The sequence below is a fragment of the Zonotrichia albicollis genome, chromosome 18, assembly GCF_047830755.1.
Source record: "Zonotrichia albicollis isolate bZonAlb1 chromosome 18, bZonAlb1.hap1, whole genome shotgun sequence".
NCBI classification, from domain to species: domain Eukaryota; kingdom Metazoa; phylum Chordata; class Aves; order Passeriformes; family Passerellidae; genus Zonotrichia; species Zonotrichia albicollis.
The window spans coordinates 11,756,335-11,770,092 of NC_133836.1; the positions used below are offsets into that span (position 1 = coordinate 11,756,335).

The following is a 13,758-nucleotide window of genomic DNA, read 5'->3' on the forward strand; positions in this document are numbered from 1 at the left end:
CAGTAACTTTGTGTTGCTCTCATTTCACTGAATTATGGGAGTGTTTCCTAGTGGATACTCATATTCAATCACTCAAGATGAAAAACTCCAGAGTTTTATCCTAAACTGGCTAGAAAATAAAATTATAAACAATTTATGACATATAAAAATGACCTAGCTGCAAATTCATTTAGGGGAGGGGGGACAGTTTTGGACAAGTAGCTTCTATTTGATGGAGACAGAAAATAGATGATAAACTAAAAATCTCAAATCTCAGATAAAACTGAGTTCTTTTGACTTATGATTTAACCAATAAATCAGTGGTATTGCCATGAAATAGATGCAGAAAGTGAACATTGACAAAACTCAGATACAGAACCCAGGAAGGATGAGCCAGCTCCAAGTCCATCGGATTCCAAACCTCTCTCCAGTTCTGCTGCTGCTGTTCTGAAACCACCAGGATTTCCTTGCTGGAGCAGGATCAGCCACTGGGGATGATGGGGAGAAAAGCTGTTAAAGAAAATGATATTCCTAATAAACACTGCCTCAGGGATCACATGAAGGCAGGTGTCACCGAACAGAACTTCCACTAGTTGTTCTGCAGAGTTCCTCTATGTGCCACAGCCACCCTCATTTCAGGGAGAAGTAATTAGGGCTGAATTTTTAACCAGCAGAGATATTTCCACCTTTCCTTGGCCTTTTGCATTTTTCAGTGGTTAACTGTGAACTTTTGAGTTTGCATGAATTAAGGAAGTTAAGTCTGTTTATTTTAAAGCAGCTATTTTCCATGGATATTTCAGTTGTAGAGATAATTTATGTCATTGAAAACCTGTACACATCACAGGCCTGGGGTGGCACAACCTGAGGCTGCCCTTTGCTGTCCTCACTGATGTCAAGAGGAGCTGTTTATATTTTGGTACCTTGTTGAATCAGGCACATCTTTAAGAATAAACATTGTCCTCCTCCTCTCTTTCTTCTCAGGGGACACTCTGTACTTGGAAATAGCATTTCTATATTTTCATATTTTTCCCAGATACTTTCCCACATGTGTTGATAGCACCAGATAAGAGGCACTGCTGTGTCTGTGCCTCAGCTGTGACTGAAACATGACCACACACCCAGCCTGGCCATTACCACACTCTGGGCATTTCTGGGTTTCACTGACATAATATCAAAATAAATATATCACAAATAAAATGCAGCAGCAGTGCATTTAAGCACAGATGGACTTTGATGGAATTCTGAGTTACCTGAAGGTGAGCTCCCCAGTTTGAGGGTGACACCTGCAGACTGCAGCTGAGTTTTGCCCAGGGGTTGAGGTCCCAGGGTCTGACCCTCAGCAGCTCCAATGCACATCCAGGGGCACCTCTGTGCCAAGGGAGGGGCAGTGCAGCACACCCAGCATTTAAACAATGAATTTGTTTGAACTCCCTCTCAGGCTTTGCAGCAACCCTGCACTGCTTTCTCATCTCCTTATGTTGAAACCCAGGACATTCCTCAAAAAGCAATTACCAACCTTATATAAGGATTCACAAGCCACCAAAGTTTAAGTAGAATGATAGTTAGTTTGTTACAAGATAAAAAAGTAGAATTTTGAGTTTTTAGAATAAGAGTTCAGAAGCCAAGATGGAGGGATTTAGGCATACCTTGTCCTTCTTCTTAGCTTCCATCTTCTGGGTGATGGTGGCACTTTTGGATTGGTTTAAGGTAGACACAGACTGTCTAACATAGGTGATAGGTATTGGGGAATTATTGTAAATAACGTACATGTAGTTTTTAGTATAAAAAGACAACGCTGCCCTGAAGGTGGTCAGTGTGCCACAGACTGACCTGCTGAAAGGACCTCAGCAGGTTAGGAAAAGAATGTTATAGATAAGAGAAAATAAACAACCTTGACAACCAGAACAGAAGAATCCTCCTGACTCCTTCTTTAACTGCCAGGCTGGGAAAAGAGATTTTCTGAGGTATCTCAGGGTCATCCAGACCACAGAAACCCCCGAGATCCTTACACTGAGAAAAACAGCTCTATTAGCAGCTTCCAAGGGAAAGCACAGCCTGGGAAAATGTGCCATTGTGGGAGGCTCCCTGTGCAGGTCACTGCAATACCCACTTTGAGGCAGGGCAGAGCCTCCCGTGCATGCAGGCATGCAGCAGGAAATGCACCTGGCTGGTCTGGCTCCTGCAGATGCCCACTGTGTGCCCATCACCCTGCTGGCAACAGCAGCTGCCAGCTCTGCCTGGCTGCCCCCAAAGGCTCCCTCAGCCTGCAGAGCAATGGCAGCACAGGGCAGGAACGCTCCCATTTCTCTCTGCAGAAATACTTCACAATCCCAGGCTGTTATTACATTCCAAGCAAGGCAAACTGAAAAATCACCTTGTGCCACTGCTGCTTGCTGGGAGGGAACACTCAGCTCTTTGTTTTGCTCCCAGGAAAGCCCATTTATTTATTAAGTGTAGGAAGCACTTCCAGCAGGGTGTCTGTTGGGAGAGCCACGGCAGAAGTTATTTGTTGGGACTTGTGCTGCTGACTTGAGGGCACAGCATTGCAAATTGATGTTGTAAGCTCAGAACTTCCACTACGGATTTCTAAAGTTTAATTTTTTTTCCCCCTAACCCACTCAAACCTAATGGAGATCTAAATTACAGCCAACACATTCCTAAGTGACAAGTTTCTATATTCAAACTGCTTTCTGACATCCACACAGCATGGTGAGCTCCTTGGTGAGTGTATGTGGCTCAATTAACAAGTTAAGCAATTCTTTGAGCATCTAGTGCCATCTCTTAAAGGGAAAATTATCACTGCAATCTTACTGAAAGAGTTGCATTTTATATATATCCATGCATTTAGAAGAGAAAATGTGACTTGTTCATACACATTAGGGTGTAATTTAAGGAAATGAAATCTCTGGTGTGACTTAAATTTACAAGGAATCAAAGAACACTTCTGAGTATGAAGCTTTTCAGCTCATACAACATCCTTTACTAATTATTACTGAACAGTATGTGTTCAGTGCTATATTAGATTAGATCATAGTTCATGCAATGCATATTGCAGATAAAACTCAGTTGCATATTATTCCTTGTGAACAGCCCTCTGTATCTGTCAGACACCTCAGAGGAGCAAAATGAGAGGAATGTGAATATAGAGGCTAACTGTGGGTATCTGTAATAAATGTAATAATTCAGCATTCTCACAGGAAGCACTGTTTCTAAAATACCTTTGCCCTGCTACATGGCCTTTCACATGTAGTTATTAAATCACTCAACTAAAATTAAATTAATACCATTCCAGTGTGGTTCTCATATGCTTATACCATATATGAACTTTGTTTATATTCCATTTATGCTGGAATTCACTGTTGTTTGCAAGGTCTCTGAAAGAGATGGGAAAGAAAAGAAATAGGCTGAGAAATAAAACTGGAGAGGGGGATATCTGTGTCTAATCTGAGAGCAAAAACTACTTTTTACCATATATGTTGACTTGGCTTTAGATAGGCAGCTTCCCTCAGTAAGACAATGCACTCAGAGACATTGCAGAGTTCCTCCCACTGGGATTATATAATGGCATGTTTTTCCACCAGCTACAGACACAACCATTTAATTGTGCAGATAAATCTTGCACGCAGGCAGAAGTGTGATTTCACTCTTCCCCTTGGTAGAAGTGATTTGGTTTTTGATTCTGCAGTCAGTGGCCTCAGCTCCACGTCCCTGCTCCCTTTCCTGAGCTGCCAGATGGCTGCAGGGCCTGATCTCACCTCGGGCTGCTCCACATAACACACACTGCCTCACAGGGTTCCAGCCAGGCTTGAGCACCACATCTCTCTTCCATCATTCTCAAACACATTTTCATCCCTGATTAGAATGTGACTTGAACAGAACTACCTCAAAGCACTGCTCAGATCCACAGGTTGCATGTTTGTCACTGACTCCTGGGCTCAGCTGGGCTGGCACAAGCCCCACACCTCTGCCACCAACCAGGGCTGAACTAATCAGGGCTGCCCCTGACGAGGGTGAGCACGTTCTTGGAGCCATTTCACACAAGGCAGGAGATTCCCCTGACACCCCAGTGTAACACACTGCTCATGATGGAAATGGAAACACCCAGGGGGCTTCTTATGGGGGCACTGAGGAGAAAAAAAGGGAAAAACAGTCATGGGGCAGATTTTGTATGGAAAGCAAGTATATGGTGGATCTGTTTTCCTGCCTGTGTCAGTATTAATGGTGACAAAGCAAGCTGTTGGTTTCTGTTGCCATGGCCAGGGACACAATCCTGTGAGGATTCTCATCCCCTCTGCCTTCACCCAGACCATACATTATGCAAAGGACATCTGGCACAGCAGCACAGAGCCCTCAGAGCTCAATGGGGGCAAACCCAGCAATGCACTGTCTCAGTAGCTTCAAGACAGATCTTGGACATCCATTTGGGGTGGGGTGGCCCCCTCCCCTTTTCCCCTCCCTTCCCTGCCCTGTCCTAGGGCCCCCTCTAGTGCTCCTGGAGCAGGCAGTGACACTGCAGGTGACACGGGGAGCAGGCAGTGACACTGCAGGTGACACGGGGAGCACTGCAGGTGACACGGGGAGCAGGCAGTGTCACCCCAGGTGACACAGGGAGCAGGCAGAGACACTGCAGGTGACACGGGGAGCAGGCAGTGTCACCCCAGGTGACACAGGGTGCAGGCAGTGACACTGCAGGTGACACGGGGAGCAGGCAGTGACACCCCAGGTGACACAGGGAGCAGGCAGAGACACCCCAGGTGACACAGGGTGCAGGCAGTGACAGTGCAGGTGACACGGGGAGGAGGCAGTGACACCCCAGGTGACACGGGGAGCAGGCAGTGACACCGCAGGTGACACGGGGAGCAGGCAGTGACACCCCAGGTGACACGGGGAGGAGGCAGTGACACCCCAGGTGACACGGGGAGCAGGCAGTGACACGGGGAGCAGGCAGTGACACTGCAGATGACACAGGGTGCAGGCAGAGACACTGCAGGTGACACAGGGAGCAGGCAGTGACACTGCAGGTGACACAGGGAGCAGGCAGTGACACCCCAGGTGACACAGGGAGCAGGAAGTGACACCCCAGGTGACACAGGGAGCACTGCAGGTGACACTGCAGGTGACACAGGGAGCAGGCAGAGACACTGCAGGTGACACGGGGAACAGGCAGTGACACTGCAGGTGACATGGGGAGCAGGCAGTGACACCCCAGGTGACACGGGGAGCAGGCAGTGACACGGGGAGCAGGCAGTGACACTGCAGGTGACACAGGGAGCAGGGAGTGACACCGCAGGTGACACAGGGAGCACTGCAGGTGACACAGGGAGCAGGCAGTGACACCCCAGGTGACACGGGGAGCAGGCAGTGACACCCCAGGTGACACGGGGAGCAGGCAGTGCTGGTGTTGTGCTCTGCAGCCCTACCTGTTCCACCATGCCCTGCAAGGACATCTGACAGTCCCACAAAGGCATGGCTTGGGCCAGCACAGCCTGTGGTACAGCACCCCCAATTCACAAATAACATCACAACTTAGCATTACTGAATCCCTGGTCATTAACTGCAAGGGAAAGATGGCAATTAACACCCAGCCTACAGTGAACTTCTTACCATCATCCTCACATGCAAGCACAAAGCCTCCTCACCCCAGCTTTCCATGACTAGGAGAACACCACTGATGTCTGCTGTGCTTCTGTTATCTCATTCACCAAGCACCTGCAGGAGCAGAAATGAGCTGTGCCCAGTGTGTAAATGTACACACAGGTTACTCCACAGAGGCTCCACCCTCACTGGTATTTCCAGAAAAACACAAATCCTGTGCTTTTCTCAGTGGTGTTAACAGTGCTGGGATCCCACCCTCAATGGCAGGACTTGGTCTGTTCTCACCTGGCCCCTCTGCTTCCTTCAGTCCATTTTGTCTCCTATCAGCTTCAGCTGCTGCTGTGCCTTCCTCATCTTTTCCTGGTCCCTTTCTCCCTGACCATATGGTGTTTATTTTGGCTGCAAAAGACATTAATTTCATTATTCATGAGAAATCTCACTCCAATTAAGAAGAAAAAAATCCAAACCAAGAGACAACAACTGACAAACCCTAGCATATAATAAAATTAAGGAGGTGCTTGGTATCTTCCTTGATCTGCTATTTTGGTTGTGGAAGGGAACATTATTAGCTTTTGAAAAAAATGCTACAGCATTTGTCAGACAGTGGGCAGAAGCCACTAATGACAGCTGTGCTCAACAAAATTAATTCTTAGTAAAACACTAGAGAGAGAAATTCTCAATGGTCTTAACTACACATGGATTATATAATCCCCGTGGCAGGAAGTGAAACTGCAAACAGCCAAACCCCAATAATAAATATCTTAACAATAATTTCACCTTAACAGTGAAAGACACCTGTGTGCAAGTGCCCATTAGCAGCACAGAAAGGATATCAACTCTCCACAAATAATTCTCCACAGACAATTCCAAATAATTCCTTTTTCCATCTCCTTTGGAACAAAAATGGTTTTGCTATTTGCCTGGAAGTCTTAAGAGTCTGGCTTTTCAGTAGCCAAAAAGGATTTGGTTTTTAATCAATTACTGTCAAGGAAAAAAAATTAAAGAGAGAGAAAGCCTCACCCCACCTGGTCACAGACCTCACCCAGTTTGCTTTATTCAGCAACATTCCTGTCCCTATGGCTTCCCAGGGAAAACCCAAAGCAGAACCACACCAGCAGCACACTGCAGCTGCTGCCATTTCTTTGGCTGGCACATCAGAAAGGCACCTGGGAACAGAGGTTTCAGAAGCAATGGGCACCCTGTAAATCCTGCAGGCAGATGGATGCAGTGTTTACATCTGATCTGTGACTCGGTGAGCTGCATCTTGCCTAGGCTTGAATTTCAAGCTCTTACCACCAGGATTAGATCAAAATAAAGGAATCTGCTCCAAGCCATGGCTAACTGCAGTTTTACTGCAATTCTTTTTCTTGACATGGCCAAGCTTCACAAGATGCATTCATTACTCAGTGAGTACCTCTGTTGGTGAGGATTTGTTGCTCTGAGCACCTTTAGGGATGGCTCTGCAGACAAACATCCTCATCTGAGTGCATGCAGGGAGCTTGGCACCTTCTCCCCAAACGTGGCTCCTTCCTTGAACTGAAGAACCCCACCAGCTGTACTTACAGAGGAGGTTCCACACATGGAGAAGAGGAAAGGCAGAACAGCCTTGTGGAGGAAGGGCCACAGCTCAGAAACATTTACTCAAAGCAGAAGGGCAGGATTGGAGGGAGGTGGCCTCTATAGTTCAGTCTCAGTAATTTCTTGAGAAAAAGTCCTTGAGCTACTCAAGAGCACAATGGGAATGAAAAAAAATCATAAATTTATTTTAAAAAGTAAAAAAGGAAAACCAGGTAAGAGAAATCAGCATAGGATAAAAGCAAGTTGCACAGTTGAGTAGTTTGAAGGTTAAAACGAGCTTAGAGCAGTCCAGCAAATGCAGCTCTTGTTGCTGGCAGGAACAGTTACACTTACTGCTTCAGCTTTCCCAAACCAGCAAAATTTTAAATCCTTCTCAAAAAGCAGGACCAGAATTCAAAAGAAAGCTCAAGACCAGCATTTTAGGAAGTCTGGAGGAAAAAACCCACAAAGCCTAATGCCAAGGAATCCTTAAGAATAATAAAGGAAAACCAACAATTTTCAGTGGTCACATTCAATTAGAAAATCAAATGCTTTATACATCAAACCCAAGCTAAAGTGTGGACCTAAAAATTAAAATGTAATATTTAAGTTTAGCAATACAGTTAAGAACACACATTAGCCACACAGTCTGTGCAGTCTATTCCGTTTGGGTGGAAAAGCCCCACTGAGAACTCCACCCTCCCCTTTCCATTTCTCATAGGCAGCTGATTGATTTCATTCTGTGCTTTCTTCTAAAAAACCTAAACATCATGCTCATCTGAAACTTCTCAGCCTTTTATGTGGCAGTGACTACACAGTGTACTATACATTGCATTTATAGCAACTTACAGCAAATCAGAGTAAACACTGAAAACATTTTACTGAAAACACTTGTTTGCTTTTACCATCATTTGCCTCATCTTTTCTGTATCAATTGCACTCACTTATAGCAGGTGAACAAGTTCCACAGTTTCTAACACATCCAAAATGGACATGCTCACTTCTTTGTAAACCACATTTTCTTCAAAACAAAACCCTCAGAATTTGAGAACCACCTTGCAATACAAAGTTTGCTGCAGCATTTTTTAATCCACAGTCCATTTATCACTCCTATCAATGAGATCAATCACTAATAATGGATCAAATACAAATTTGTACAGCCAAATATTCTGTGTGATCCTGTTCCCATGTGGTGTTTTCCCCCTTATGCTGCTCATCAGCTTTCAAAGACACCAAGATGGGTGAAAAAGAATTCAGACCTCAGTGGGGAACTGAACCCCCTGCAGCAGCCTTGGCAACACTGGGTTCTGCTCACACACACCAAACCCACCCCAAGAGCTCTGGCAGCCCTCTGAAAATAAAGGGGCTCCCATCATGTCCCCCCAACCCCTTTTTTGTTACCCAAAAAATAAAAGGAAAGAGGAGCAGTGCTCTTCCAGAACCACGGCACCTCGTGCCCTCTCAAACAAACAGAGACAACAGTGCATTTCAACTTTATTAGAAAAGAAACCCAAAAGTTTATACAAAGCTCTGCATTTTACAGAAAACCAACCCCCCAAACACAAAGAAACCCGACATTGCAAGCTGAATGCAGTTTCTGTTTTCATGTACAGACATATATATATGTACATACACATATATATATGTGTGTGGGAGCACGCAGTGTATATATAGTGTGTGACGTCTTTTTTTTGCATGGTTTGCATTCATTATTTTACAAAGTTAACATTCAGTAGAAAAAAAAAAAAAGGATTTTTGTTACCATTATTTTCTCATATAAATAACTGTGAGCAGTCCCTCTGCAGATAGATAAAAAACACCTTTTCGTGTCATTCTGTAAAAAACAGACATTACTGAAATGGTACTGAAATCTTTCAAGTTTTTTTTTTTTTTTCAATACCACCATAAAAATATCATCTAGCCCCCAATTCAAAATGCTTGTCCAAGGCATTAGAAGAGAAAGGACTGTAAGACAATTCTGGAAAGATCAGTTCTTTAAGCCAACATTCAGGTAGATAAATTTTGCTGGACCTCATACATCGGTGTGAAATGAGCACAAACAGGAGACCACCCTCTCTGTCTGCCTGGAAAAGCTGGTTCTTTTGTCTGTTTGAAAGAGTCAAATTCCAGCCAAGCCCCCAGCAGTGTGAAGGAGCTGACAGACCCTCAGCTCACCCTCCTTGCCCCATGACAAAGCCACAGATTTTCTTGATGCAATTAAAATCTCTACCAGCTCAGCAAATTTTTCCTACTCCATTCACCTTAGAAGGAGCTGTTGGGTTAATCATGGCATGGTTAGACAGACATCAGGTTGCTGAATTACTGGGAGAAAAACTTAGCTAGAGGGGGAAAATACAAGACAACTAAAAGGAGGAAAACACTAAAGGAAAGAGCTACTGGAGCAACTCCCAAGGCTCTGGTTTGGAGAAGCAGGAACAGTAGAGAGAGAAGAACTGCAGCTCAAAACATCCTTGTGTGTACTGAAGTTCCTGGTGACAGTGTGATCCAGGTTTACCAACTGCCTGGTAAACAATCAATCATTCTTTCTGTCAAGCACCATGATGGGGAGAATGGCCAAGAGTCTGAAGGCAATACAAGTGGCTGTGGTGATAACAAAGGGAATGAAAGTGAAGAACACAATGATGCCAATTAAATGGAGAGTAATGCCAATGAAGATGTTTCAACTTCCAGAGATGCTGGCAACGAGAAGAATGGTTATGTGGTTGGTGTTGATGATGGCCAGAATTCATTCATATGTCCATGTAGTCATCATCTTCATCAGTATCACTTTCCAGTGAGGACTCCTGGCTTGAGGTCTCTAAGATTTCCAAAGCTGGCTGACAAAGGCTCTCCTTCTTTACATTCGCTGCAGACTGAGCAGACAAAATAGCAGACTGATCCCAAAAAGAGAGAGAGAGAATATATTGCTAAATAGTCAGGATAAACCCATGAGCACAGGGACAAAAGCCCACTGGTTGCTATTCCTTCACATTCAATAACTGCCTTGTGCTGATAAAAGGTGCCATCCTAATGTAAAACCACATAACATTTACAGTAGGCTTCCCCACAGTTAAAGTTCTGGCAGCTTCCACTCATCTGAGAGCTGCAATGGGTCACTCAGCCATTTCTGTAATTTTTTCCAAATCCCTCAGAAAAGGGATAGGGACTAGAATAGCTCTCATTTCACCCACAGCCAGTATTTCACCAGTCCTTTAAGAACTGGCTGCTGCTGCTAAGAGCTAGCACCTCCTTCCACTACTTATCTACCTCTGGTTATGGACTGGGGACATGAACTGTTGCTTCTTTCATACAAGTAATTTATTGAGGGGAGAATTAAGATAAAAACAATAATCTAAAAAATTACTGTTTCCCTTTTATTACCTTTAATTTTTGCTTGGTCTCTTCTGAAATGCTGCCCTTTGGAGAAAGGAGGGTGGGAGTGGGTGGAGTGACAGTGATCTCAGGTGGAAATTTGGTGACAGATGAAGGTATGAAAAGCTTTGGCATGTTGGGCAGAATGCGAGTTTTTACTCGGGTGCCATCTGTCTTGTTCTGCTGACTTCCCAAAGTCTGTGAACTGGAGCTGAGTTCAGGCTTGGAACTGGAGGCTAAACACAAAACAGCAAGGAAAAAATATGTTAGGAAGTTATCTAGGATTTCAGATGTCAAAGAAGAGGGTGGAGTTCATTGTTAGATGTAAGGCTGGCTCAAAAGGCCTTTCTTCAAGCCTTGCGAAAACCAAAGCTTAGAACCAGAAAAAAGATTGTATAATGACAACTGGAAACCAACAGTGATTAAAAAATATCTTACTGGATGTCAGAAACTCAATCTGCCCAAGCACAACAATGGTAGTGCAGCACTGGCCATCTACATCTACTGCAATCATCTCCTGCCTCTCCATCCTGCATTGCAACAACAAAGCTCTCCAGCTTCACTTGGTCCTCATTTCCTCCACCACAGCATTGTCTCTTCAATTACTGAGAGCAACTGCTCAGCAATTAGAGAAAAATCTATGGTGACACTTGTCAGAATTCCCCCATTACAAACCCTGCCATGCTCCTGCCTCCTTGGTGTGCTCAGGCACTGGCTCCCACCCTGGTGAGCATCGTTCCCACATCCCTGCCAGGGCCTCAGCTTGGGGCCTCTACAGTGAAACCTTTCTGAGTGTTTATTGAGTGCATCTCACAAGGAGCCAGCCCCTCCCCAGGCACTATCACATTACAAAATTATCTATACACAACAATAACCAGGAGATGACAACGCTGCAATGTTAAAAACTGAGTATTTGTTAAAAGAGATTTCTTACTAATAATGCTGCTTCACATGGAGTCCAAATTACTTTTTAGAAATTATATAAATGGAAACACCAGAGCCCTTCTCAGTCTGGTAATAATGACAGGTGTTCATATACATTTTTTTAGATCCAGTATTGTCAAATCCATCTCTGGCAGATACTGGGAATGGACATGGCCACTTACACACAGCAAAATAAAATAGCAGTTTCCCAATGCTAGCCTAGAAACAGGCAGCAGCAGAGCAAACTACTAAGGGATGTAAAATTGAATTGCATGTTCTCAACAGCACACAGGAATGCAAGAGCTGCCACAGCAGATGAGGCATGGCTTTCCATCAAGGTCAGTGACCCATCTCCATGGGCAGCCAATCCTTCCAGACAGTCATCAGACACAGGAGAATCTGCTCTCATAAATAAGGAAAAACAAGATACCCCAAACAAGAAAATCTAGATTAGGCTTGCCTGAAACACCAGGTTTTACATTTTTTTCAATTAAAACACCAACAACTTCTCTTGGGAAGAGGGCAGAGGAGGAATAGAACACACTAACTGCTGTAATGCTGGTTTTTATGTTTACTTAGACTGAGTCAGTTTTGTGAAAAACCATTTCCTTGTGCTAAATATCCCAACAGTGCAATCCAAACTGTTATCATACTGCCCCATGTAAGACTGCAATTAAAGAAAAATTCTGCTTTAAAGGATGCACAAACTACATTGCATGAAAGCTGGTACTGGAGGGTTTTCATCTGGCTTTGCTGCCATGGTATTTAGCATGCCAGCCATGCAGGAACCAGAATGCCCAGCAAGGGATGGGAGGGCTCCTGCCCAGGGAGCTCGGGCACTGCCAGGAATGGATCAAACCCTGCAGCACCTGAGTGCAGGCAGGCAGGGAAACTGAGGCACGCCAACCCAGCCGTCAGTGCCTGCAGAGGATGCACAGCTCACCACCCCATTTCAGAACAGCCTGAGGCACAGGAAGCTCCTACCTGGGGTACAAACATGTCCTGAATTTGTGCTGGGCACGGGCTCCACGTGCCAGCACACAGGCTCTGGCGGGGGCGCGACCGTTGCCATTTTCATCTGCTGACAAAGCCGGGACTCCTGCTGCTGGAATCCAAGCCCCTCCAAAGGCACTTCAAGCTCTTCTTCCTCTTTAGTAATGAAATATAATTCACAGATTAAGAGACATCCTGATCTCCCTCCTAAGCCTCAATCCTTTTGCTGTCTAACCAACAGGCAGAAAAATCCTTTTAACCCTTGCTCTGTTTCTAAACCATAACATGACTGAGTGAAATTAAATATTGGCAAGTTAAGATGGCAAAAGCAACTTTTTCATATTAGTGCCATCAATTCAAACTCTTAAAAAAAGGTAAATGTCATTTAAAAAGCGAAGGAAAAAAAAAGTTGAGATTGATATTTTGTCATCTCTGCACATCTGCAGAAACACAGAGAGCTGAGCATGAGCTGAGCTTCCTCTGGAGCTGTGAGGGCTGGGAGGAAGAGCTGCCACGTGCAGAGCAAAATCCAACACCATCAATGGGGCCCTCTCTGATGTCCAGCCACAGGTACCTGCCACACTGAGCACAGCCCAGGGCCAAGGAACACTCATGACTGTGAACATCCACCACCAGGGCCAAATCCATGTCTCAGGAAACCAATATCCAGTGATCCTGAATGCCCACTCTTCACTGATACATCCACTGTGCCTCTATAAATAGACCAGCCTAAAATCCCCACCTTCTGCTATTCTAGAGCCTGGGATGTTTGTAACTCAGAATCCATGTGTGTGTGCAGCTTTGTTGTTATTTACCAGCTGTAGCTGCTTTAAAGGAGTGCAGTGTAGAACCAGCACTGACACACTGGGCTGTGTGTTGTACACAGCAGGAGTCATTGCCACCGACCTACTGAGCCCTGCCAGTGCCCCTGTGGGGCAGGGCAGTGACCATCTCAAGGCTATGGACACAAAACAAGCTCTGATTCTCTCTTAAAAATGAAGACATTCTTCAAAAACCAAAGGGCTGCCTGCTCTAATTTGAATCACCTCCTATTGCCACAGGCTAAGGCTGCACAGGCAGCTTGCATGGACCAGCACATGCAGGGGATAGTCACAGTCTCACTTGCTCTAAAATTCTTTGTATGGCAATGCTCTAAATTAATTTGGGATTTTGACCATGCAAGGGCTTAAAAAGGAACACATATTTTAACTTTTCTTCATTGGAAAACTGCTCCCACCCCCTCAAGTGTTGAAAACACTTCTCCATCTCCACCAATATAGAGAAGATCTCGGAATTTACCATGGTAATATTCTCCTGTACAAGAGTTCCCCTTGCAGA

General features: G+C 44.9%; 2 protein-coding genes across 8 annotated transcripts in view; both read right to left on the reverse strand.

The window, feature by feature from the left end:
- LOC102069254 (T-box-containing protein TBX6L) overlaps positions 1-4,441 on the reverse strand; it is a 28,026-nt gene extending 23,585 nt beyond the window's left edge. Inside the window, exon 1 of the mRNA XM_074554308.1 lies at positions 359-4,441. The gene's annotated coding sequence lies outside the window, so the exon portion shown is untranslated. The remainder of the gene's footprint in view (positions 1-358) is intronic.
- Positions 4,442-8,963: 4,522 nt separating this feature from the next.
- Positions 8,964-13,758, reverse strand: part of CABIN1 (calcineurin binding protein 1) — a 129,913-nt gene continuing 125,118 nt past the window's right edge. For 6 of the 7 annotated variants that reach the window (XM_074554602.1, XM_074554600.1, XM_074554598.1 and 3 more), the window contains exons 36-38: positions 12,412-12,576; positions 10,513-10,739; positions 8,964-10,025 (exon numbers count right to left, since the gene is read on the reverse strand). In XM_074554602.1, the coding sequence (XP_074410703.1) occupies positions 9,882-10,025; positions 10,513-10,739; positions 12,412-12,576 (536 nt within the window). In that variant the 3' untranslated portion in view covers positions 8,964-9,881. The remainder of the gene's footprint in view (positions 10,026-10,512; positions 10,740-12,411; positions 12,577-13,758) is intronic. The other variant, XM_074554603.1, reaches the window with a different exon arrangement.